Raw genomic sequence first — 22,670 nt, 5'->3', positions numbered from 1 at the left:
AAAAATAAACTTCAAATACACTATAAGTTTACTTTAAAGTGTACTAAATGACCTAAAAAGTGGGCCAATTCAGTTTACTTAGTACAAAAATAGTATATAAATACGTACACTGCTAGTATACTTTAAGTACCATGATAATAGTATACTTTTTTATACTAAGTATACTTACAAAATAAACTTGAAGTATACATCTTTTTTGTAAGGGTAAAGCCGGAGCAAGAACAAGTTTTGCTGAGTTTTGTTGGTGGCTGTTGGAGGCTTCGAAAGTGATTCTCAATGCTTTTATAATAATAGGATAATAATAGGAGTTTGGATACAAAGGGTTTGCTCTTTATTGCTTTAGGTTGGTTGGAACATATGCAGAGCTTCTCAGCCGAGAAGTCTGCCTTCTTTATTTCATACAAGTTGTTTTATACAGTCCACCCACATCACACAAATAACTCTTGGCACCAAACAGACAACAAGTACTTAATCAATGATAAACAGATGTGTTTGTTTACTTGTCGGTTGCTCTGATACCAGGGTCGTCCAATAGTCCACATCCAATAGTTTTAAACTTCAACAGAGTATTGTTGTGGGCTTGGAGAACCTGTATTTCTGACATACACACTATGCTGGGGTTAGCTCAGGACAGAGGCCAAACTAGGCTGTAAGCAGCCCCTGGAATGATACCAGGCTGTGCCAGACGGTCGCTTGAACAAAAGAACAAACTGAATCATTTTCCTGTGCAAAACACTCACAGAACATTTTCCTTGTTTGGGCCCTCTTCTATCTCCTCATTGACGCTATCTGTAAGGGAATATTCTGTCCCCACAAGAGTTCTCGGGAGTTGTGTACAATACAGGACGCCAGGTCACGCTGACATAGAAAATTGTCCGCCTGGAGGAACTGACCTTTGGGATAGCAACGAGCCAAACAAACAAACACTCTCCCCCTCTGTTTATCATTACCCAAGACTGATTGCCAACCGGCTATCTAAAATTATCTGTATGACGTGCTATACTCTGTATAAAATATCTGTTGAATTCATGTCCAGGCAGACTGTCCCAGGCTGAGACGTCTAGCGCTTGTGATATCCAATCCTTTTGCAATAGTAGTAGAAGAATGTGAAACAGGTCTGAAGTTTCTATGTTCATTTCTGACAAAGATATTGATGAAATACTGGAAAATGTTTGTTTTGTATTGATTTATTGGCTATAGGTTAATCAATAATCAACTTTATCACCAAACCAAAGCTTGGACAACTTGGTCAGCTAGTAGTAGAAGAATGTGAAACAGGTCTGAAGTTTCTATGTTCATTTCTGACGAAGATATTGATGAAATAATGGAAAATGTTTGTTTTTATTGATTTATTGGCTATGGGTTAATCAATAATCAACTTTATCACCAAATTAAAGCTTGGACAACTTATTCAGCTAGTAGTAGAAGAATGTGCAACAAGTTTGACGTTTTATGTTCATTTTTGACAAAGATATTGAGGAAATACTGAAATATTGGTGTTTAATTGACTTATTGGCTATGGATTAATCAATAATCAACTTTATCACCAAACCAAAGCTTGGACAACTTGGTCAGATAGTATTAGAAGAATGTGAAACAGGTCTGAAGGGTTCTATAATCATTTTGACAAAGATATTGATGAAATACTGGAACATTTGTGATTTTAATGATTTATTGAGGAAATACTGAAATATTGGTGTTTTTATTGATTTATTGGCTATGGATTAATCAATAATCAACTTTATCACCAAACCAAAGCTTGGACAACTTGGTCAGATAGTATTAGAAGAATGTGAAACAGGTCTGAAGGTTCTATAATCATTTTGACAAAGATATTGATGAAATACTGGAACATTTGTGATTTTAATGATTTATTGAGGAAATACTGAAATATTGGTGTTTTTATTGATTTATTGGCTATGGATTAATCAATAATCAACTTTATCACCAAACCAAAGCATGCGAAACAGGTCTGAAGTTTCTGTGGTCATTTTTGACAAAGATATTGAGGAAATACTGAAATATTGGTGTTTTATTGACTTATTGGCTATGGATTAATCAATAATCAACTTTATCACCAAACCAAAGCTTGGACAACTTGGTCAGATAGTATTAGAAGAATGTGAAACAGGTCTGAAGGTTCTATAATCATTTTGACAAAGATATTGATGAAATACTGGAAAATGTGTGATTCTATTGATTTATTGAGGAAATACTGAAATATTGGTGTTTTTATTGATTTATTGGCTATGGGTTAATCAATAATCAACTTTATCACCAAACCAAAGCATGCGAAACAGGTCTGAAGTTTCCGTGGTCATTTTTGACAAAGATATTGATGAAATACTGGAACATTTGTGTTTTTATTGATTTATTGCCTATGGGTTAATCAATATTTAACATTATCACCAAACCAAAGCTTGGACAAATTGGTCAGTCAGTAGTAGAAGAATGTGCAACAAATTTGAAGTTTGTATGGTCGATTTTGACAAAGATATTGAAGAAAAACATTCGGACTGTCTACTCTTTTACCCCGGTCCCTAAATATGACGCGGAGCCCGAATGGAGGTACGAATAGGAATGTCTGTTGAATCTCGAATATGAAACTGATTTCACCTCGGTGGCGAACCGAATAAAGCTGATTCTAAGAAATGGATGAACTTATCAGACGTAGTTTTACCTACAATGACCCTAATACGCAGTCGTCCTCCTCAGCCACATTTCATGAAAAAAAAAATAGTGAACATTTTCAAGAGTTTATCCAGAAAAAAATCGATAAAATGACAGAATAAGAAGATGTGTAGCCTAATCATAATGAGAAAAGGTAGAACCTCAATAGGTGGCTTTAAACCTGAAAACAGATGAAAAATAAAGCGCCACACAATTCAGTGTACATACCTTGAGCTTGATTCACAACTTTGCCTGCTGTGGTGAGAAAATTAGGGAGGTAAACAGACCAGACCCCCACCCCTCGGCTTGAAGCAACGGTGGATGTAGGTGGTATTGCACATGTCTATGGTTATTGCATTTCGTGTTTGACTTCCGAATCATCCGGTCGTTTTTATTCTATTAACTCCATTCAACATTTACAAAATTATCTCCCCCAATAATTAGTGTTCGAATCTCGAACTTGGGTCATACTTCTAGCTTTTGCATAGAATAATGTTTCCTTATTTTTACTAAGTTTGAAACCTTGGAAGAAAATAAGGATGAAAACATCAGAGCGTAATTGTCCAAATCCCGGGAAGGATCGTCCAGGAGCTTGAGGCTAAGATTGAAGATGCAGTTGATATAGTAAATAGAGTTGGAAAGAGGATGGACAATAAGACCATACACGTCACCATTCTGTTTGGCCCAAGACGGATGAAGGAAGAGGTTTCGACGGACCAAGGACTCTCAAATCTGCAAGGAAAAGGGCATACGCTTTGCTGAAATGTTACCAAGGGAGGACTGGGAAGAACGAAAGAAGTTATGGCCTGAAATTGAGTTGTATTTTTCCATTACCTTAATTTTTCTCAAATTGACCATTTTTTACTAATTAGTTTCATAAATTTTCACTCGGTAATTACTTTTAGTTAGTTAAATTACTGTTCTCATATTTTATTGGTTTCCTTCTATTGCTGATTTACAATATTCACACATTGCTCAGGGCAACGCCCTTGTTTTTAACAAACCTGCTCACCCCCTCCCTTACAACTCGCCTTCCTGAAGCGAGCCTGGAACGATTGCGCAACAGCCGCAATCTCTCACTTTTTCAGACTCGTTTCACTGATTTTTGAGGGTTTTACATGTCAATATCAAAACAGTCAATAGATTTATCACTTCGTTTTTTACCTGACTCCATCTTTCGTATGTTTTTTAGCATTTTAACGGAGATTTTTATTTTATTTTTTGGTTCCTTTTGCTCCCTCAACAGCTTTTTTGACCACAGTTGTTTTAGGAACTTTCAGAACCTCTCAAGACTGCCATCTCTCGGAATGTCATAAAAAACATACATCTTTTCATACATGATATACATTATCTACGGATATCCGTCTAACCCAAGTTTTTTCAGCACGTCTTAAGATGAATCTTTTCGGACTGGCCTGTCCTGACTCACTTTCGACTGAAGTAATAGAGGCCAGTGGCGTAACTATAGGGAGTGCAAGGAGTGCAGCTGCACTAGGGCCCGTGGCGAAAGGGGGCCCGTCCTCGATGTAAAAGTGAGACAACCTGACCGGGCCCCTTAAGGCAATCTGACCGGGCCCCTTGCACCGCTCTAAAATCGCAAGTTGCGGATCACATATGATCCAGTCTTATGAATTCGCAAACATTTCTCAATTATGGTGTCAGTTATTCAGAATTTTGAGCTATCACCTGCCCAATAAACATTTTAAAAACAGTCAGTGTTAACAACAGCAAATAATTCATTTTTCCTCATTTGCCTTTTGCTGAATGAAACAAATCTCGTTTTTATTAAGTAATATTGCCCTCGAAAAATAGCAAGGATGTCTCTGTAATATTGTTGTCAAAGATTCCCGCCCACCCACACACGATTGTTCCCATCCAGTTGTTGGAATACCACAGACAGTTGTTGTTGGGATACTACAGTTGTGTTGCATTAGCGTTTTGAAGCGAATTAGGCTACCCCATGCCATTCCCTTTAACATAAAAGTGGCTCCAGAAAGCGGCAGGAACGAAAAGAGCAAGATGTAAGGGTGGCAAAGCTGTCAAAACTATCCTCATTTGGATTTGTGGCAAAGCGTGTTGAAGAGGACACTACGTCTGACCCCCAGCCCGGCAACAGCAATGAGTGTGAAACTCAGCCACCAGGGTAGGCTAATAATTACATAACGTTTACTGTCTGGTGTATGCAGTTGACATGGCTATTAAACGTCATAAAAATTCACATATAGGCCGAGGCTATACCAGGCAGCAGCCAGGTTAGATATAGTAAACTATGTGCAGGATGTAGTCGGAAAATAGCTAAAGCTAGATAGACTAAATGTAAACTAGCATATCTAACGAACATAAAATCAAATATTCACCATCGAAGTGACTGTTTTTTTTTTTTACTAGTACCCAGATAGCACACATGACAGATCGAAACGTCATTCATAACGTCGGATAAGCCTCGGTAAATGATCAGATTTTCTTTTCATCTCTGTGCTCTATTTAAACGTTGCAGATACGTCGGCTCATGACTGACTGTTCCATTATGCTCATTCCGTGTTGTAGCAAGCATAATCTAGAGCCTGAGACTCGCGAGTCAGAGACGTTCACTTTTTAAACCGTCATCCAACTTCACATAGAAGGAGCAGTCGTTACCCTTAATTGTACATCATAAGTAGCCTAAATTTCCTTGCGCATCGCTAAGCTCAACACTCAATAATTTCGCTTGACGATAGGTCGGTAAGGGGCCCGTTGGTGAGATCTGCACTCGGGCCCGCCAAGTCCTTGTTACGCCGCTGATAGAGGCCTCTATACTTTGCTGTCACTTGTTGTTAATAGTGCAACTTTTTAGCCAGGACGGGTATTACAATAATAATTTGTTTGAGGTCTGTTGAAAATGTTAGTCACGCAGATGCTGTCCCACAATTGTTAACACCTTTAGCTAACCTGATCTTTTCAACAGCCTTGTTTTTAAGCGTAACCATATTACTGTGATTACCTATATCTAGGCATTCATTAGGTTCTTTACAGGTTTTTTTCATTACCTACCTTATCAAATGTAGATGTAGCGAATCACGTCGGTGGTCACCAATTGTTGGAGCCTCGAAAGTGGTTCTTAGTGTAGCAAGAATTAATAGGCTTGGAGTCAGGAGATTGATTGCAAAGGCTTTCGTCTTTTATTTTCCAGGTAGGTTGGAATCATACGCAGAGCTTCTCTAGCCAGAGAAGTCTGACATGTATTCAATAGACAATAACTTTTATACAGTCTTTCTACTTCACACACATATGTTGGCAATTATCAGACACACACAGTTTGTTCAAGATCAACAGATACCCTCCCTCACGTGGCCATTCTTCCACAAACCATGATTGTTCTTGCACAACCCGTGGTTGTTTTTGCACAACCCTACCAGGTCATCCTGATCTGATTTCCTCTCTGGAAAGAACATTCTAACGGGTGGGGGAGAGTGACTCTCCCAGCTCCCTCTTTCCCAACCGTCTCTGGAGGAGGGGATCCCTCTCTGAATTGCTCCTCCCAAGGTTTCTTCCATTTTTTCTCCCGGTGGGAGTTTTTCTGGGAGTTTTTCCTTGTCTTCCTTGAGGGTTTAGGTTGGTTGAGGGGCAGTTCTATGGGCGCATGTGAAGCCCTCTGTGACATGCTTGCGTGTAAAAAGGGCTATACAAATACATTTGATTTGATTTGATTTTGATTTGATTTCCCCATTGAGTGTGGGGATAAACAAGTCTTCCTCTCCTCATCTGACCCCCGTCCTAGTTGACTCCTCTCTTGAGGTCACAAGGTCACAAAAAATCCCCCACAAAAGCGAGGCGGGCTGGGAAACTGGATTCTTTAGGGGGCTCTTTGCTTTTATAGACGGTCGACGTATTGGAAGTGACAGGTGAAATTATAGTCTGTTGGTTAGGTTACGGTGGAAAAGGTGAAAGGAATGATGAAGCTCCTCCATATGGTTACAGTTTAGTTAGTTACTAGGTGGACGGATAAAGCAAGTGTTACGGTCATTGTTTTCCTTTGTTCTAGTGTTAATGTTATATGTTAAGTTTTTGTTTGGTTCACTAAATGTTAGAGGTCTAAGGGATATTGTAAAGAGAAAGGCAATATTTTAATTTTGTAAGGGATCAAAATCTCAGTGTGAAAGTGTGAAACTTTTTGGCAAAACCAATGGGGGGACAAGATTTTCTTTAGTCATGGATTAAATCGTTCTGGGGGGCTAGTGATATGTTTTAACAACTGCCCTGGTGAAATTGTGACTCATAAAGCTAATCAAGATTACTGACTGATAGTGGTATTGAAAATGTAAGATTCTCATAACTAATATTTATGTTTATAATACTGATGTCCGAAACAAACACCTACTGGAGACTGTAACCAATATGATTTCTGAGCTTAAAGCGCGGTTCTCCACTGATCATATCTTAGTTGGTGGGGACTGGAACATGACACCATATGAATGGGAAGATAGGATGCCTCCTAGGTCGGCTAGACTGCAATGTAGTACCATTGTTCAGGGCTTCATGACTGAGAATAATTTGACTGATGTTTGGAGGAGGCTAAATCCTGGAATAAGAAGTTCCTCATGGTTTAAACCTAATGGAGATGGCAAGTCTAGACTTGATTATTGGTTAGTCAGTGATGACATTTTAAAGTATGTTGCACAGTCTAAAAATTCAAAAGCGCCTTTATCGGATCATTGTTTTATAGATCTGGTTTTGGTACCAACAGTAAAGGAATCCAGACATAAAGGCTATTGGAAATCCAATGCTATTTTGTTATGTAGTGGACTCAAGTTTACTTTCTTTGTGGTCCAAGGTGGAGATGATCTGACAAGAAGTATCTCTTAGTCGAAGTCGATTTGAACAAAGGTTTGCTTTATTTTGCCAGGATCGAATTACATTCGGTAGGCGTCTCAGCTCCAGAGAAAACCCGCCTTTTTCTTAGTGCACCAGACATTTATACAAGTCATACGTCACACAAATACTTCATTGGCAATCGGCCTGGAACTCTGATAAACAGATGGGGCCTATTTCACAATACTGTTGATTCATTTCTTAAAGGGAAATCCCCCCCCTACAGTGCTTCCCCATGTCAGCCTGACCTGTGGAAGTATCAGAGGGAACAGAGCATTCTGCTGATTGCTTAAATCAAATCAAATTTATTTTTATAGCCCTTTTTACACGCAAGCATGTCACAGAGGGCTTCACATGCGCCCATAGAACTGCCCCTCAACCAACCTAAACCCTCAAGGAAGACAAGGAAAAACTCCCAACGGGAGAAAAAAATGGAAGAAACCTTGGGAGGAGCAATTCAGAGAGGGATCCCCTCCTCCAGAGACGGCTGGTAGGAGAGAGGAGCAGAACACAAGCTAAACATAGTCATACAGTGTCAATGGGTTTTGAAACACCAAAACCCATTAATCGGACCCCAGGGCAGGCCCATAGAAGGAAACGCCCTGTGGTTGTTGTTCTGCTAGACAACTTCTATCTGCCTGCCTCTAGTTAGACAACTTCTATCTGCCTGCCTCTAGTTAGTTTCTTATATGAGGTCAGTGCCCCGAGCTGAGCTGTTACAGACTTGTTCCTCAATACAGAGTATTTAGCCCACAACAGTTACAAAATGAAGATTACTGCAGAAAGGTAAAGGTTATTATAGAAGATAAATCAGAGGAAATTAACATTGGTAAATGGAAATGTATTAAATATAAAATTTGAGAATTTACCATTAACTTTTAAAAAGCACTTAAAAAAAACAGAATGGAATATGAAAGTAACTTGCTTCAAGAAATTGGACAATGCTGTAGCCAGTCTGAACCTGATGACCAGGGAAAAAATAGATGAATGGAACTACAAGTTAGATGGTCTTTATCTTGGCATGGCTCAAGGGGCACCTATAAGATCAAGGGGCTAAATGGATCGAGGCTGGGTAAAATAACTCCTCCTACTTTAGTCATTTAGAAAAAATAGACAGCAAAGGAACTTAATTACTAGTCTAATGATAAATGGAATAGAGAGAAAAGATGCTAGAAATTGTGGGGGATTTTTGTGACCTTGTGACCTCAAGAGAAGAGTCAACTAGGACGGGGGTCAGATGAGGAGAGGAAACAGCCCACGTAGGGAATTAGGCTAGAGAGGAAGACTTGTTTATCCCCATGTAAGGAATTAGGCGAAAGAGGAGGCTGGTTGTGTCCCATACTCAGTCATGGGGAAAGAATGAGCTGGGAGAGTCACTCTCCCCTCCCGTTAGAATGTTCTTTCCAGAGAGGAAGTCAGGTCAGGATGACCTGATAGGGTGGTGTTGCTCTTTAGAACCACGGGTTGTGCAAGAATGGCCAAGTGAGGGAGGACATCTGTTTATCTTGAACAAACTGTGTGTTGTCTGATAATTGCCAAAAGATATTTGTATGACGTAGGAAGACTGTATAAAAGTTCTTGTCTATTGAATGCATGTCGGACTTCACTGGCTAGGGAGGCTCGGCGTATGAGAGACTTCTCTGGCTAGAGAAGCTCTGCGTATGATTCCAAAATACCTGGCAATAAAGAAAAAAAAAAAGCCTTTGCAATCAATCTCCTGACTCCAAGCCTGTTAATTCTTGCTACACTCAGAACCACTTTCGAGGCTCCAACAAAATATAGAACGAGAAGTGTTCTAGTATTCTAAATTGTATTCCTCTAATTATTCCTCAACAGATGCTGACAACCTTTTGGAAAAAATCAGGCCCAGCATTCTTTGTACTGAGGATTCCTTTGCAGATTTGTGTGAGTCAGATCTTACAATTGAGGAAGTGGACTCAGTCATATTAAAGATGGCTAAAGACAAAGACGCGTCCCCCTGGAACGGATGGGCTCACATCTAATTTCTATCAGTGAGAAATTATTTCAAGCTCTGAAGGAATGTATAGTAAAGAATGAACAAACGACAAGCATGAAACAAGGTTTGATCACCCTGATTCCTAAACCTGGTACAAAATATTTTCAGGGGCTATTGCTGCGAGACAAAAGGAGACAATCAGGTTTTTTGAAAGGTAGATCAATCCATAACATAAGGCTTGTATTAGACGTGATTGACTATAGCTATACAGGGAAGGGAGACTTGTTATGTTTCTAGAATTTTATAAAGGATTCAATTCTGTTGAGGATCCTTTTATATTAAAAACTTTTTTGGGTTTGGGGAAAGGTTTATTAAAATAATTGGTATGCTATATAATGGAATTAATAGCTCTGTAGCTCTGGAACTTGGTACTGGATCACAATTTGAGATGATAAGAGGTACACGCCAAGGGTGTGGTAGCTCACCCTTATTATTTATAATGGTGGCAGAGAGTTTATCGATTCTGATAAAAAATAATAGTATTCAAGGGCTGGATGTGAAGGGCAATCAAATAATGATAAGTCAATTGACGGACGACAAAACATTGTTTTTAGGTAATGGAAATCAAATTCCTTTAGCTTTACAATCGATTGACACATTCTCCAAAGCTTCAGGCTTACATCTGAATTTAGATAAATGTGAAATACTTGCGTTACATGATTGCCCTGTATAGATATTACATATTATAAAGGTTAAAACAGAGGTAAAATATTTGGGAATTATTATTTCTAAGGACATGACCACAACAGACAATAAGAATGTGTGGAATAAGGTTGATGAATGTAAGAAGCTCTTGAATAGATGGCTGCAGAGAGATAGAATCACAATCTTTGGGGGAGAGTCTTACTATCTAAAATGGACATTTTGTCCAGGCTCACTTATCCGGCCTTCTCATAAACTATATCAGCTAGAATGATTAAAGATATAAATACGGTTAACTTCAATTTCATATGGAGAAACAAGTGTCACTTCATCAGAAAGAATGATACATGTTAAAGACTATGAAGAAAGTGGTGTTAATGCGATTAATTTTGATATCATGAACGGAGTCTTGAAGTTGAAATGGTTGCAATCTTTTTTAAGAATAGGGATTATTTTTGGTTTACTGTTCCTAATGTGGTTTTTCAACAAATGGGGGTATAGACTTTCTACTTCATTGTGATTTTAAGTGTAGCTAGTTGCAAACTAAACCTTCTGATGTCCATCAGTAAGTCCTTCTTTATTGGAAATTATTATACAAGCATAATTGTATGCCACATAATACACCAGTGTGGAACAATAGATATATATTGGTCAGTAAAAAATCTGTGTTCATGGATGAATGGTGGTCAAGAGGGATTTGGGCGGTTGCTCACTTTATGGATGACAGTGGGAATTTGTTACGGTGTGAGGTGTTTTGCCGAAAATTTGGTTTCCAATGTTCCAATGGACTGTAGATCTGGTGTTACTGCATGTGCTGTCATGTTGGACTGTAGATTTGGTGTTACTGCATGTCTTGTCATGTTGCACTGTAGATCTGGTGTTACTGCATGTCTTGTCATGTTGAACTGTAGATCTGGTGTTACTGCATGTGCTGTCCCAGTAGGTGTAGGCCAGTAGTTCTTCCAGCTGTGGGTCATACAGAAGTTCTCTCAGGTGGTGACTGCTGGGACAGCTTGGCCCCAGACATCACTGCTTTGGTTTGTTTTTTATTGTGGACACGCAGGTGCCTCTTCAGATTGCCATTTGTTATACATGAATAGTCACAGTGTGGGCAGCTGTAGGGCTTCTCTCCAGTGTGGATCCTGTGGTGAAGGCTGAGATTACCAGCCTGGCTAAAGGTTTTCCCACAGAGGTCACAGCGATAGGGCATCTCTCCAGAGTGGATCCTGCTGTGAACTGTTAATTGGCCAGCCTGGCTAAAGGTTTTATCACAGAGGTCACAGCTGTAGGGCTTCTCCCCAGTGTGGGTACTGCGGTGAGCCCTTAAACTGCAAGCCTGGTTAAAGGTTTTCCCACAGAGGTGACAGCTGTAGGGCTTCTCTCCAGTGTGGATCCTGCTGTGAACTGTTAATTGGTTAGCCCGGCTAAAGGTTTTATCACAGAGGTCACAGCTGTAGGGCTTCTCCCCAGTGTGGGTACTGCGGTGAGACTTTAAACTGCCAGTCTGGCTAAAGGTTTTCCCACAGAGGTCACAGCTGTAGGGCTTCTCTCCAGTGTGGATCCTGCTGTGAAGAGTGAGAGTATCTGTCCGGCTAAAGGTTTTCCCACAGAAGTCACAGCTGTAGGGCTTCTCTCCAGTGTGGATCCTGCTGTGAACTGTTAATTGGCCAGAGTGCGTAAAGGTTTTACCACAGAGGTCACATCTGTAGGGCTTCTCTCCTGTGTGGATCCTTCTGTGAACTGTTAATTGGCCAGAGAGACTAAACGTTTTACTACAGAGGTCACAGCTGAAAGGTTTTTCTCCGGAGTGGATATACATGTGGCTTTTGAGGTGGCCGTTTGTTGTACAACTATAGCCACAAAGGTCACAGCTGTAGGGCTTCTCTCCTGTGTGGATCTTGCGGTGAGCTTTTAAGTCGCAAGTATGGTTGAAGGATTTATCACAGAGGTCACAGCTGTAGGGCTTCTCTCCAGTGTGGATCCTGCTGTGAGCTTTTAAGTCGCAAGTATGGTTAAAGGATTTACCACAGAGGTCACAGTTGTAGGGCTTCTCTCCAGTGTGGATCCTGCTGTGACGTGTTAAACTGCCAAGATGTCTAAAGGTTTTACCACAGAGGTCACAGCTGTAGGGCTTCTCTCCTGTGTGGATCTTCATGTGCTCTCTGAAACTACGATCCTGGCTAAAGGATTTACCACAGAGGTCACAGCTGTAGGGTTTCTCCCCAGTGTGGATCATCATGTGGTACTTGAGGTTCCTGGATGAGGAAAGTTCCTTCCCACAGGTGTCACACTGATGTGTCTTCATAACTCAGACCTCTCTTTGTTCTCTGTGTGGTTTCTCAGGGTCCTGTCTGGTGTGTAGTCTCTGGAAGCTTGTTTCTCTCTGGTTGAGTCTCTCTGCTGTTCTCTGGAAGAAGAGAACAGCAGAGATATATATTTTAGTTAATTATACGTTTTTTTATTAAAGCTTGAAGCGAGTTACAATTGGTGTGAAGCAATGCAGAAGCAAGCAGAAGCTCATATCATTTCATATAGGATAATTTATATAGCTGATGTTCCCCCAATTAAATCAACAGCTGATCTTAACCTTCCTATCATTTGTTGTATTCTGATAGACAAACCTATTCGGTGCCTAGCTCTCGTCATGCAACTTTTCCATGCTTAGATTCTGTGGTTAAGTTGGACTGGCAGCCTGGCTAATGCTAAATAGGAGCAACGGGGCACAAGTTTCAATTTACGAGGTGCGTGCGACATCGACTGCATGAAACGACTGGTGAGAGTTGCCGCTTGCAGTCGGGGCGGAGTTAAAGTCAGACATTTCAGCTTCTCATGGTTTGCTGCGTTGACGTCAGTCATGGCCAATCAAGCGCTGTTTGCTTACTTTATCTCTGACGAACAGCATGGTTACACATTTAATTTTTTTCGCGGTAGAACTTGCACTTGCAATTTGTCATTTTATGTATTAGGCTATGTAAAACTCTTTCTTCAATCTGCAGATTGATAATACAACCAGAACTCAATTAAACTTAGTCTTTCCATTAGCGAAAAGGCGGACTAAAACCCTTTCTTCAGGAAATATTGAATAAAATTAAACAGTTTGGTCCGGTTTTGAGCATTGGCGAAACTGACGGTATCACAATAAAAACAAAACACAGTCAAAGTTGTCATGTGTGAGTCTGGCCAATCATGAAATAGCTGTTTCGTCATTGGAACCCATGCAGTTGCTCTTGTGAAAATGCGCTCGGCTACACAGCCGGCAGTTCTCGAATCGATCTCACGGTACTTTGATGGCTACGTCACAGTGACCTAGCCTCGGGGCTGTCTCATGTCGGAGAAAAAGTCTAACCAGAATTCACTGCTTCAAGTCAGCCAGCTGCAGCCGCCTGCAGAGCTGCATGAAGTCAGTCCATGTCGAACAGGGGCGGAACTAGAGATTTTCATTCGGGGTTGCAATGGGGTGGCAGAAGGAAGTTGTTGGGTGGCCTCCTGGAGGTGAATCAACCCCACAGTACTCCCTATGGCAAATGATTAGGCTAGAACATTGTAGTTTAAATTAAACAGTAACATTAATATTATTTATTTAAATGTAGAAATACTATTTTTCTATGGGAAGATTGAGGTTCATGTTGTTTAATAGTAACTTGTTTCACTACATGCTCTTATGGTTCTTCCCTTTGGAACTGTTTTTTCACAATGTATGCTTCATGTTTTGGCTACCCGCACTGTTTGGGGCTATCTCCTTGTTATGATCAGAGACCTATGCACTTTTGTAAAGCTCTCTCTTGGAAGTTGCTTTGGATAAAAGTGTCTGCTAAATGCATTAAAAAATATTCTATTGGGGTGGCAGTATTTTTTATTGGGGTGGCAGCTGCCACCCCTTGCCACCCCTTAGATCCGCCACTGATGTCGAACGCACCTATTGTGATTAGAGCTCTCAGCCAATCAGGAGTAATACTGACCTTGAGAGGAGTTAGCCAATTGTGGAGCAGAAAATGAAAAGAAAAAAAAAACATGTTTAGACTCTCAATTATTGGCGGGGACGTGTCCCTACCGTCCCACCCTAAATTTACGCCTATGCTCATCACACTACAGACACCACCGATTGCCATAGGCTACTATGCCTGAATAATATAATATGTTTATCGAATTCACCTCCCTGGCACAGTACAGTAAGCCTGGCTGCCAGCCCAACTGAGCCCTGCCTACCAAAAAATGTGGTCGGGAAGTTGGGTCTGGGATCGCTAGTTTTGGGAAAAAGTATGTCCGAACAATCAAATTTTCAGGGCGGGCTTTATACGATGATGGACAGATGATCAACAGTAACGTAATCAACCACGTCACCAAAGAGCTCTTGGGTTGAATTATTTTCAAAAACAACATATTACGTTGATCTGATTGGTTGTAGTTCATCCAATTGAGTGAAGAGGCATTTTTTTCCGGGTTTGGTTGAAACACGTCCCATACTCACAGCCCAACAGAGCAGTTTCAGACAGATCCTGTTTAAAGGGGCAATTGACTAGGTTTTTGGGGTATTTCACACTGTTCCTTAAGGTCTCCGAATAGGGTATGTAACATTGGTTGGGTTGAAAATGGCCCGGGTGCTGTTCTATGCCCTCTGACAGATCCTCTGAAATGTTCCCGGGAAAAAACACTAGCTTTTCTCCTTTTATGGTATGCTCATTAATATTTAAATAAGCTGCAAGCTGATTGGTTGGTTATCAACGAGTGAAGCTGGGAGCAAAAACGCAACACGGCAACAGCAGCTCTCGCTGAAACACCGAAGTTGGAGACTTGAAATAAAAACGCGCAAATAAATCTATTGTGTCTACACAACACTGTTTTCAACAGATTAACTATATATCATTTGAAATGATAACATTACTTGTTTCCACTTCTGTTGTTGAAGCAAACTGGATTGACTTAGGTGGGTAGAACGTTAGGCTACAGCTTAGCAACCAAACCATATCGTGATTCTACTCGGGTTCAGTTAGCTAGCTAGGCTAGCTCTAGATATCTTGCTGTAAAATAACATGACAAAGATCTGGACAAACATGCATCGTGAATTGTAGATTTTCATTACACAGGTTATTTATTAGAATGAAACACAGTCAGGAACATGAATCAACGTTAGCCCCATTGCCAATAAACTAGGCTAAATTATCACACATTCTATGCTCTTGCGTTAACTAGCAAGCTAAACTTGTTTACATGCCTACAGTCTAGGTGTTACTAGTAACAGTTACTAGCAATGTTAACGTATCCTGTATCTAAACCTGCCTTTCTCCAGTTATTTCAAATAGATTATCTAGACAGGCGTTAGCAATAAGCCAGACTGCAGTTCGTTTTCTGGCTATTTTTCGGAAGCTTCCCTTCTAATGCCGACTACAGCTAGTCTAGCTAGAGTCATTTGATGTGTGTAGAAACGTATTTAGCATTCTACCTGGTATGCTATATACAGGAAACGTTAGCATTGCTAATAACTGTTAGCACAACATCATACTGTCCTTATAGCTTGCGGTTGCAATGAGCATACGGTTGGAATAGCACCTCTTTCCAGGTTCAGCTTCCTAGCATATCCTGCTTGAAATTGTCCAAGGTTGTCAAACTGTCTTGGGTGAAATGTTCAGAGCAAATGAATGATTGAGTGTCGAACTTCGCCGGGATATTCTCATAGACAACAGCAGCCATGCCTGTTGAATGTTTGGCTCCTTGGGAAGACTGTGAGTGTTAGCCTTCCCTGTACAGCCTGGAACACAGCATTTACGACCGTGGTCCATAATCAATATCCTTGTTATAATTCAAAACGTTCTTCTTTGTAATTCCTTATAAGTAGCCTACACAGAGCAGCGCGCAGCTAAACTAGTATCGGAGATAGACGCTACCTCTGGCTGGTCTGGATGTAAATTCTGGGGCGTGACAAAGATACAGACCAGAGCCAATAAGAGGGCGATCACCGGTCCTACGTAGGACCGGTGGCTTTGTTGAAAAGCTAGCGTTTTACAGCCAAATGTTTTCTTTTTGAGATTTGAATAGGAAAGAGGTGTCAAAGGACTTTGATATTCACGGTATGTTCAGTTTACGCTCCAAACTGTCGTTTTTCAACAATGACAAGGTAAAATCGGTTTTGCAGTCAATTGCCCCTTTAAGGAGAGCCTGCCCACTCCCTATTAAGCCCCATTGTACCGAATTCTGTTGCAGTTCCACCAGAGTTCCACCGGGAGTGATCACGGTCGAGTGCAAAATGAATGGGAGTCTATGGAGCTAAACGGCTAAATTTGTCTCTTTCGCCTGATTGTCGTTGATAAATCTCAGATTTGATTATAGTTTTTGCATGTTCAACATGGATTACAGGTCAAAAGTTGAATGAACGAGTACTTATGTCCTTTCGATTTCTTACCGGGTAAGTCGTTGTTGCCCATAACACACTAGCATTCTGCTAACAAATGTTGATTGGTTAGTGAAGGACTGACTACGACCAGAGATCCCGCTTGATGGCATCCGAAGCAGAACCAGAATGTCAGAGCATTAGCAACATTAACAACAACATTAGCAAGCCAAAACTCTTTCTAGCATGTGTATTGACAGGGAGAGCCTAACCTGTCAGCTGTGTTGTCGATGCCTCGAGAGTAAAGTGGAAGTAACCAGAGCTTGCCGTCAAGCGGTAGCTCTGGTCGCACGATGTGTATGACGTCAATGCCATTTTCAAAGGCTTTTTAGAACAGAAAGGCGACTTTAACAAAAATCTAACACCCAGTGGTGTGTGTTTTTTTGGCCTCCAATTTCGATTTCAGAATTCAAATTACTAGACAAAAAATTATATCCTGAGAAAAGTGGATTTTGAGGGGTATAGCTCCATAGACCTCCTTTCATTCTGCACTCGACCGTTAGCGCCCTCATATGGAACTTGAGTGGAACTGCAACCAGTTCAGAACCCGGAAGTTTCCCGAGAGTGGGAGTTCTCTCTTTATTAGACATTCTCTGGTTTCAGACTCATATTCTGACTAGAATTATGAGTACGACAACGTCAGGCTACAGTAAATACCTTGTTTGTATAAACCTACTTGGTAATTAAAGTTGATTCTAAAAAATGGATGAACTTATCAAACTTAGTTTTACCCAAATCCAAATACGCAGTCGTCATCCTCAGTCACAACTGAAACTTTTTTGAAACTTTTCAAAAGTGTATCAAAAAATGTTTAGACAACATGACCGAGGTAGAAACACAATAGGTGGCTTTAAACTTGAAAAACGGATCAAATGTAAAGCGCCACACATTTCCCGGTACATACCTCCAGCTTGATTCGCACTTTTGCCTGCTGTGGTGAGAAAACTAGGGAGGTAAACAGACGCCGTCGCTTATTTCTGACGTCACCTTTTACCCACCGCAAACAAGCCTCATCGAACAGACAAATATACAGCAGCTGAACGGAAGACTTGAAATCGACTTGATAGGGTAAGAAAAAATGAACATAACAACATTGATTTGTAATACTGTTAAGGGTAACTTGTCGAAAGAAACGTCTTGGCCAGTAGGCCAGCAAACAGATTGTTGTATGACTTTGCGATTGACTATGCAGCGTAGGCTAGCTGCTTACACACAGTAGGCCTAGATATTTGACTGACTGCAACTTCCTTTTCACCGCAATGGTAAAGAAACACATCTAATCTTTGTGTAGTTTAGCGTCAGTTTGTGTCAGGCAAAAAAAAAGTTTTGTCATGGTGCGTAACACATGGATTTTCGTACAACAATTATCGTTTTGTGAAATACATGTGCTGAAATGTTGAGGGCATTGGTAACTCGTGAGGTGTTGTTTCAATTAAATTATATTTCATATATTATTCCCCAAATGTCTAAGCCAGACAGAACTTGCATCATCAATGTGAGATGATGCCTTAGCTCCATCATTGTCGATTACAGCCAAGTAGTTAAGGAGTCTGTTATTCCTGTAGCGCCTAGCGGTGATTTGCTTTCAGCATGCAAGTAAAACACAGCTTTGATGATTTCTATCGAAAATGCTTAGTTGCAGGTGTTGTAAGAATCTTGGCGACTTCTGAAGTCTGTGACCAGGGGTCGCTGATCGGCTTGCCATAATGTCCAGCGATGACATATTGACATATAGGCTAAGCATTCTGTAGTACTAATTACATTATCTTAATGCAGTGTAACTAGCATAATAAGGCACCTAAAACACAAACGTGAGCAAGGGCAAGGGCGTTGCAATCGCTATCGAATAAACAGCCAAGTGCAATTTAACCATGGGCGTAGGTCCAGGGGGGGACGCTAGGTACTAGTCCCCACCAATATTTTAACGAACTCCTTTGTGCTGGGAAGAGGCCCCGGGGAAGACCCAGGACACGCTGGAGGGACTATGTCTCTCGGCTGGCCTGGGAACGCCACGGGGTCCCCCAGGAAGAGCTGGGGGAAGTGGCCGGGGAGAGGGAAGTCTGGGCCTTCCTGCTTAGGTTGCTGCCCCCGCGACCCGACCCCCGGACAAGCAGTAGATAACGACGATGACGACGACTTAGGGCTGCAATTTGGATCAATTCCGTAAAAAATATTTTGCTGAATATATTTGCAAAACTCATTCGTATTATTGTTCGTCGCCCCCAGAAAAGTTAAAAATACATTTCCAAATTAAAGGGGTGATTGACTGAGTTTTTGGGGTATTTCACACTGTTCCTTAAGGTCTCTGAATAGGGTATGTAACATTGGTTGGGCTGAAAATTTCCCGGGTGCTGTTCTATACCCCCTGATAGATCCTCTGAAATGTTCTCCATTAATGGTATGCTCATTAATATTTAGATGAGCTGCGCGCTGATTGGTTGGTTTTCAACGAGTGAAGCTGCGGTCAAAAACGCAACACGGCCAACAGCACTCACTGAAACACCAAAGGTGGAGACTTGAAATAAAAACGTGCAAATAAATCTATTGTGTGTACACAATATGAGTTTTCTACAGCGTTAAGAACAGCCGTGTAATAAATCATTATATTATTCAGGCATAGTAGCCTATGGCAAGCGGTGATGTCTGGTGTGATGAGGTTGACCATTTTTAAGTGACTTGACCCCCAAAAAAACCCAAAGGCTTTTTCCCACATATTTCTTGCAAATGTATGACTTTATTATCTTGGAGAATCTCAGAAGTTTTTTCTTGCAAATATTCGGAACATTACCCCCCCTTCCCCAGCTCTGTAGGAAGCTGGGGAAGGAACATCCTCCTCTACAGGAAGGAACATCCTCTACAGGAAGAGGAACATCCTCCCCTTCCTGTAGAGGAGGATGTTCCTCCTCTTCCTGTAGGGGAGGATGTTCCTCCTCTTCCTGTAGGGGAGGATGTTCCTCCTCTTCCTGTAGGGGAGGATGTTCCTCCTCTTCTTGTAGGGGAGGATGTTCCTCCTCTTCCTGTAGGGGAGGATGTTCCTCCTCTTCCTGTAGGGGAGGATGTTCCTCCTCTTCCTGTAGGGGAGGATGTTCCTCCTCTGACTGTAGGGGAGGATGTTCCTCCTCTCCCGAGGAGCTCCGCTGATGCAGGTTTAACTCTCATAAAACCAGGAAACGATCTTGTCCGTTAGCTCAACTACAATTGATTTAAGACTCAACTAACCAGGAATAGATTTGTGTATCAGAATATATTTCTTTAAGGAAGGTTAAGATTAGCTGTTGGAATTCATTGGGGGAGAGGGAAATGTTTCACAATATTTCAGCTAAATCTCCCCATCCCTTATGAAATGAAATGAGCTTCTGCTTGCTTCTGCTTTGCTTCACACCAATTGTAACTCGCTTCAATACAAAAACATATGATTAACTCAAAATATATTTGATTCAAGAGCGTTCGTGTTTCCTTATAGCTTCTAATTCTAGAAACAACATTATAAAGAGGAGTTGTTTGCTGCATACAGTAGACATCAGTGTTGTGTGTTTCTCCAGACAAAATACACCTGAGAAACACACTGCTGACCAAATGATTAAAAAAACATTACATGTGCAGAGTGGACATTATGACAGACACAATATTTCACTTTTTGTGAAGGCTGAATGCTCATTAACTTGGAACTGTTTCCTCCAGATCCTCTGTTGGCCAGTCATACTTGATCGTGGGCGAAGACTAGACAGTGGGAGACTTCTTCCAGAGAACTCCAGAGAGAAACAAGCTTCAAGAGACTAGACACCAGACAGGACCCAGAGAGACTAGACAGAGAACAAAGAGAGACTTGAGTTATGAAGACACATCAGTGTGACACCTGTGGGAAGATCCTTTCCTCATCCAGTAGCCTCAAGCAGCACATGATGATCCACACTGGAGAGAAGCCCTACAGCTGTGACCACTGTGGGAAATCTTTTAGAGACTCTTCTTGTTTCAGAGGTCACAGCAGGATCCATACTGGGGAGAAGCCATACAGCTGCGACCTCTGTGATAAAACCTTTAGCCAGACAAGTACTCTCACCCTTCACCGCAGGATCCACACAGGAGAGAAACCCTACATCTGTGACCTCTGTGGTCAAACTTTTAGAAAGGCGAGTATTCTCACCCTTCATGGCAGGACCCACACAGGAGAGAAGCCTTACAGCTGTGACCTCTGTGGTAAAACCTTTAGACAATCTAGCCAATTAACAGTTCACAGCAGGATCCACACAGGAGAGAAACCCTACAGATGTGACCTCTGTGATAAAACCTTTAGCCAGGCTAGCCATTTAAGATCTCACCGCAGGACACACACTGGAGAGAAGCCCTACAGCTGTAACCTCTGTAGTAAAACATTTAATAAATCTAGCCAATTAACAGCTCACAGTAGGATCCACACTGGAGAGAAACCCTACAGGTGTGACCACTGTGGGAAAACCTTTAGCCAGGCTGGTACACTCAGGCTTCACAGTAGGATCCACACTGGAGAGAAACCCTACAGCTGTGACCTCTGTGGGAAAACCTTTAGCCAGGCTGGAACACTCAGGCTTCACAGTAGGATGCACACTGGGAAAAAGCCCTACAGTTGTGACCTCTGTGATAAAACCTTTAGACATGCTAGCAATTTAAGATCTCACTACAAGACCCACACTGGGGAGAAGCCCTACAGTTGTGACATCTGTGATAAAACATTTAGACAATCTGGCCAATTAACAGTTCACAGCAGGACCCACACTGGGGAGAAGCCCTACAGCTGTGACCTCTGTGATAAAACCTTTAGACAAGCTGGCCAATTAACAGCTCACAGTAAGATCCACACTGGAGAGAAGCCTTACAGCTGTGACGTCCGTGGTAAAACCTTTCGCCAGGCAGATACTCTCACCTTTCACAGCAGTATCCACACTGGGAAGAACCCCTACAGCTGTGACCTCTGTGATAAAACCTTTAGACAAGCTGGCCAATTAACAGCTCACAGTAAGATCCACACTGGAGAGAAGCCTTACAGCTGTGACGTCCGTGGTAAAACCTTTAGCCAGGCAGATACTCTCACCCTTCACAGCAGTATCCACACTGGGAAGAACCTCTACAGCTGTCACCTCTGTGATAAAACCTTTAGACATGCTGGCAATTTAAGATCTCACCGTGTGACCCACACTGGAGAAAAGCCCTACAGCTGTGACATCTGTGGTCAAACCTTTAGCAAGAGTGAGGATTTCACAGTTCACTGCAGAATCCACACCGGAGAGAAGGCCTACAGCTGTGATCTCTGTGGGAAAACCTTTAGTCAACCTGGCCACTTAACAGTTCACAGCAGGATCCACACTGGGGAGAAGCCCTACAGCTGTGACCTCTGTGATAAAACCTTTAGCCAGGCTGACAGTTTAAGATCTCACCGCAAGACCCACACTGAAGAGAAGCCCTACAGCTGTGACCTCTGTGGTAAAACCTTTATCCGGAAGGCTAATCTCACCCTTCACAGCAGGATCCACACTGGGAAGAAACCCTTCAGCTGTGACCTCTGTGATAAAACTTTTGGCCTGGCTGACAGTTTAAGATCTCACCGCAGGACCCATACTGGAGAGAAGCCCTACAGCTGTGACATCTGTGGGAAAACCTTTAGCCATGCTTCCAGTTTCAGATATCACAGCAGGCTCCATACTGGGGAGAAGCCCTACAGCTGTGACATCTGTGATAAAACCTTTAGCCATGCTTCCGGTTTCAGAGTTCACAGCAGGATTCACACTGGAGAGAAGCCATACAGCTGTGACATCTGTGGTAAAACCTTTACCCAGAGTGGGGTTTTCAAAGCCCACCGCAGAATCCACACTGGAGAGAAGCCCTACAGCTGTGACTCTTGTGGGAAAACCTTTAGCCGGGCTGGCCGTTTAAGATCTCACAGCAAGATCCACACTCGGAGTAGCCCTACAGCTGTGACCTCTGTGGAAAAACCTTTAGCCGGGCAGATAAACTCAGCCGTAGACGCACAGCCACACATGTAAGGACTTCTGTTATGAACTAATGTCTAGATGTTTGTGGTGTTGTGGAATTGTATTCTTTTCTGTGTTTTTATTAAATGATGGTCTAAGGTCA

General features: G+C 41.7%; 3 protein-coding genes across 5 annotated transcripts in view; 1 reads left to right on the top strand and 2 right to left on the bottom strand.

Annotated features, from left to right (window-relative positions):
- LOC124479631 (zinc finger protein 658B-like) overlaps nt 1-6,154 on the bottom strand; it is a 12,241-nt gene extending 6,087 nt beyond the window's left edge. Inside the window, exon 1 of one of the 2 annotated variants that reach the window (XM_047038461.1) lies at nt 5,701-6,154. The gene's annotated coding sequence lies outside the window, so the exon portion shown is untranslated. Of the gene's footprint in view, nt 1-2,898; nt 3,994-5,700 lie in introns of those variants that run through there. The other variant, XM_047038460.1, reaches the window with a different exon arrangement.
- LOC124479537 (zinc finger protein 2 homolog) overlaps nt 1-12,819 on the bottom strand; it is a 13,802-nt gene extending 983 nt beyond the window's left edge. Inside the window, exon 1 of the mRNA XM_047038309.1 lies at nt 11,155-12,819. Within this exon, the coding sequence (XP_046894265.1) occupies nt 11,155-12,482 (1,328 nt within the window). The 5' untranslated portion in view covers nt 12,483-12,819. The remainder of the gene's footprint in view (nt 1-11,154) is intronic.
- On the top strand, nt 4,022-22,670 carry LOC124479604 (zinc finger protein 845-like). Of its 2 annotated transcripts, XM_047038419.1 has the most exons (3): nt 4,022-4,110; nt 9,355-9,423; nt 20,244-22,670. In XM_047038419.1, exon 3 carries the CDS (start codon nt 20,396-20,398, stop codon nt 22,577-22,579), a length of 2,184 nt encoding a protein of 727 aa, XP_046894375.1. In that variant the 5' UTR covers nt 4,022-4,110; nt 9,355-9,423; nt 20,244-20,395; the 3' UTR covers nt 22,580-22,670. The 2 variants fall into 2 exon arrangements, with proteins under 2 accessions (XP_046894375.1, XP_046894376.1); XM_047038420.1 differs by lacking the exons at nt 4,022-4,110; nt 9,355-9,423 and adding an exon at nt 17,142-17,630.

This window comes from Hypomesus transpacificus, chromosome 17 (genome assembly GCF_021917145.1).
Source record: "Hypomesus transpacificus isolate Combined female chromosome 17, fHypTra1, whole genome shotgun sequence".
Lineage (NCBI taxonomy): Eukaryota > Metazoa > Chordata > Actinopteri > Osmeriformes > Osmeridae > Hypomesus > Hypomesus transpacificus.
The sequence above is the reverse complement of the archived record's forward strand: the minus strand, read 5'-3'. Positions and strand labels throughout refer to the sequence as shown.

Bases quoted from the DNA above. Each gene is read 5' to 3' on its own strand.
- LOC124479604 (XM_047038419.1), top strand. From the start codon at position 20,396: ATGAAGACACATCAGTGTGACACCTGTGGGAAGATCCTTTCCTCATCC.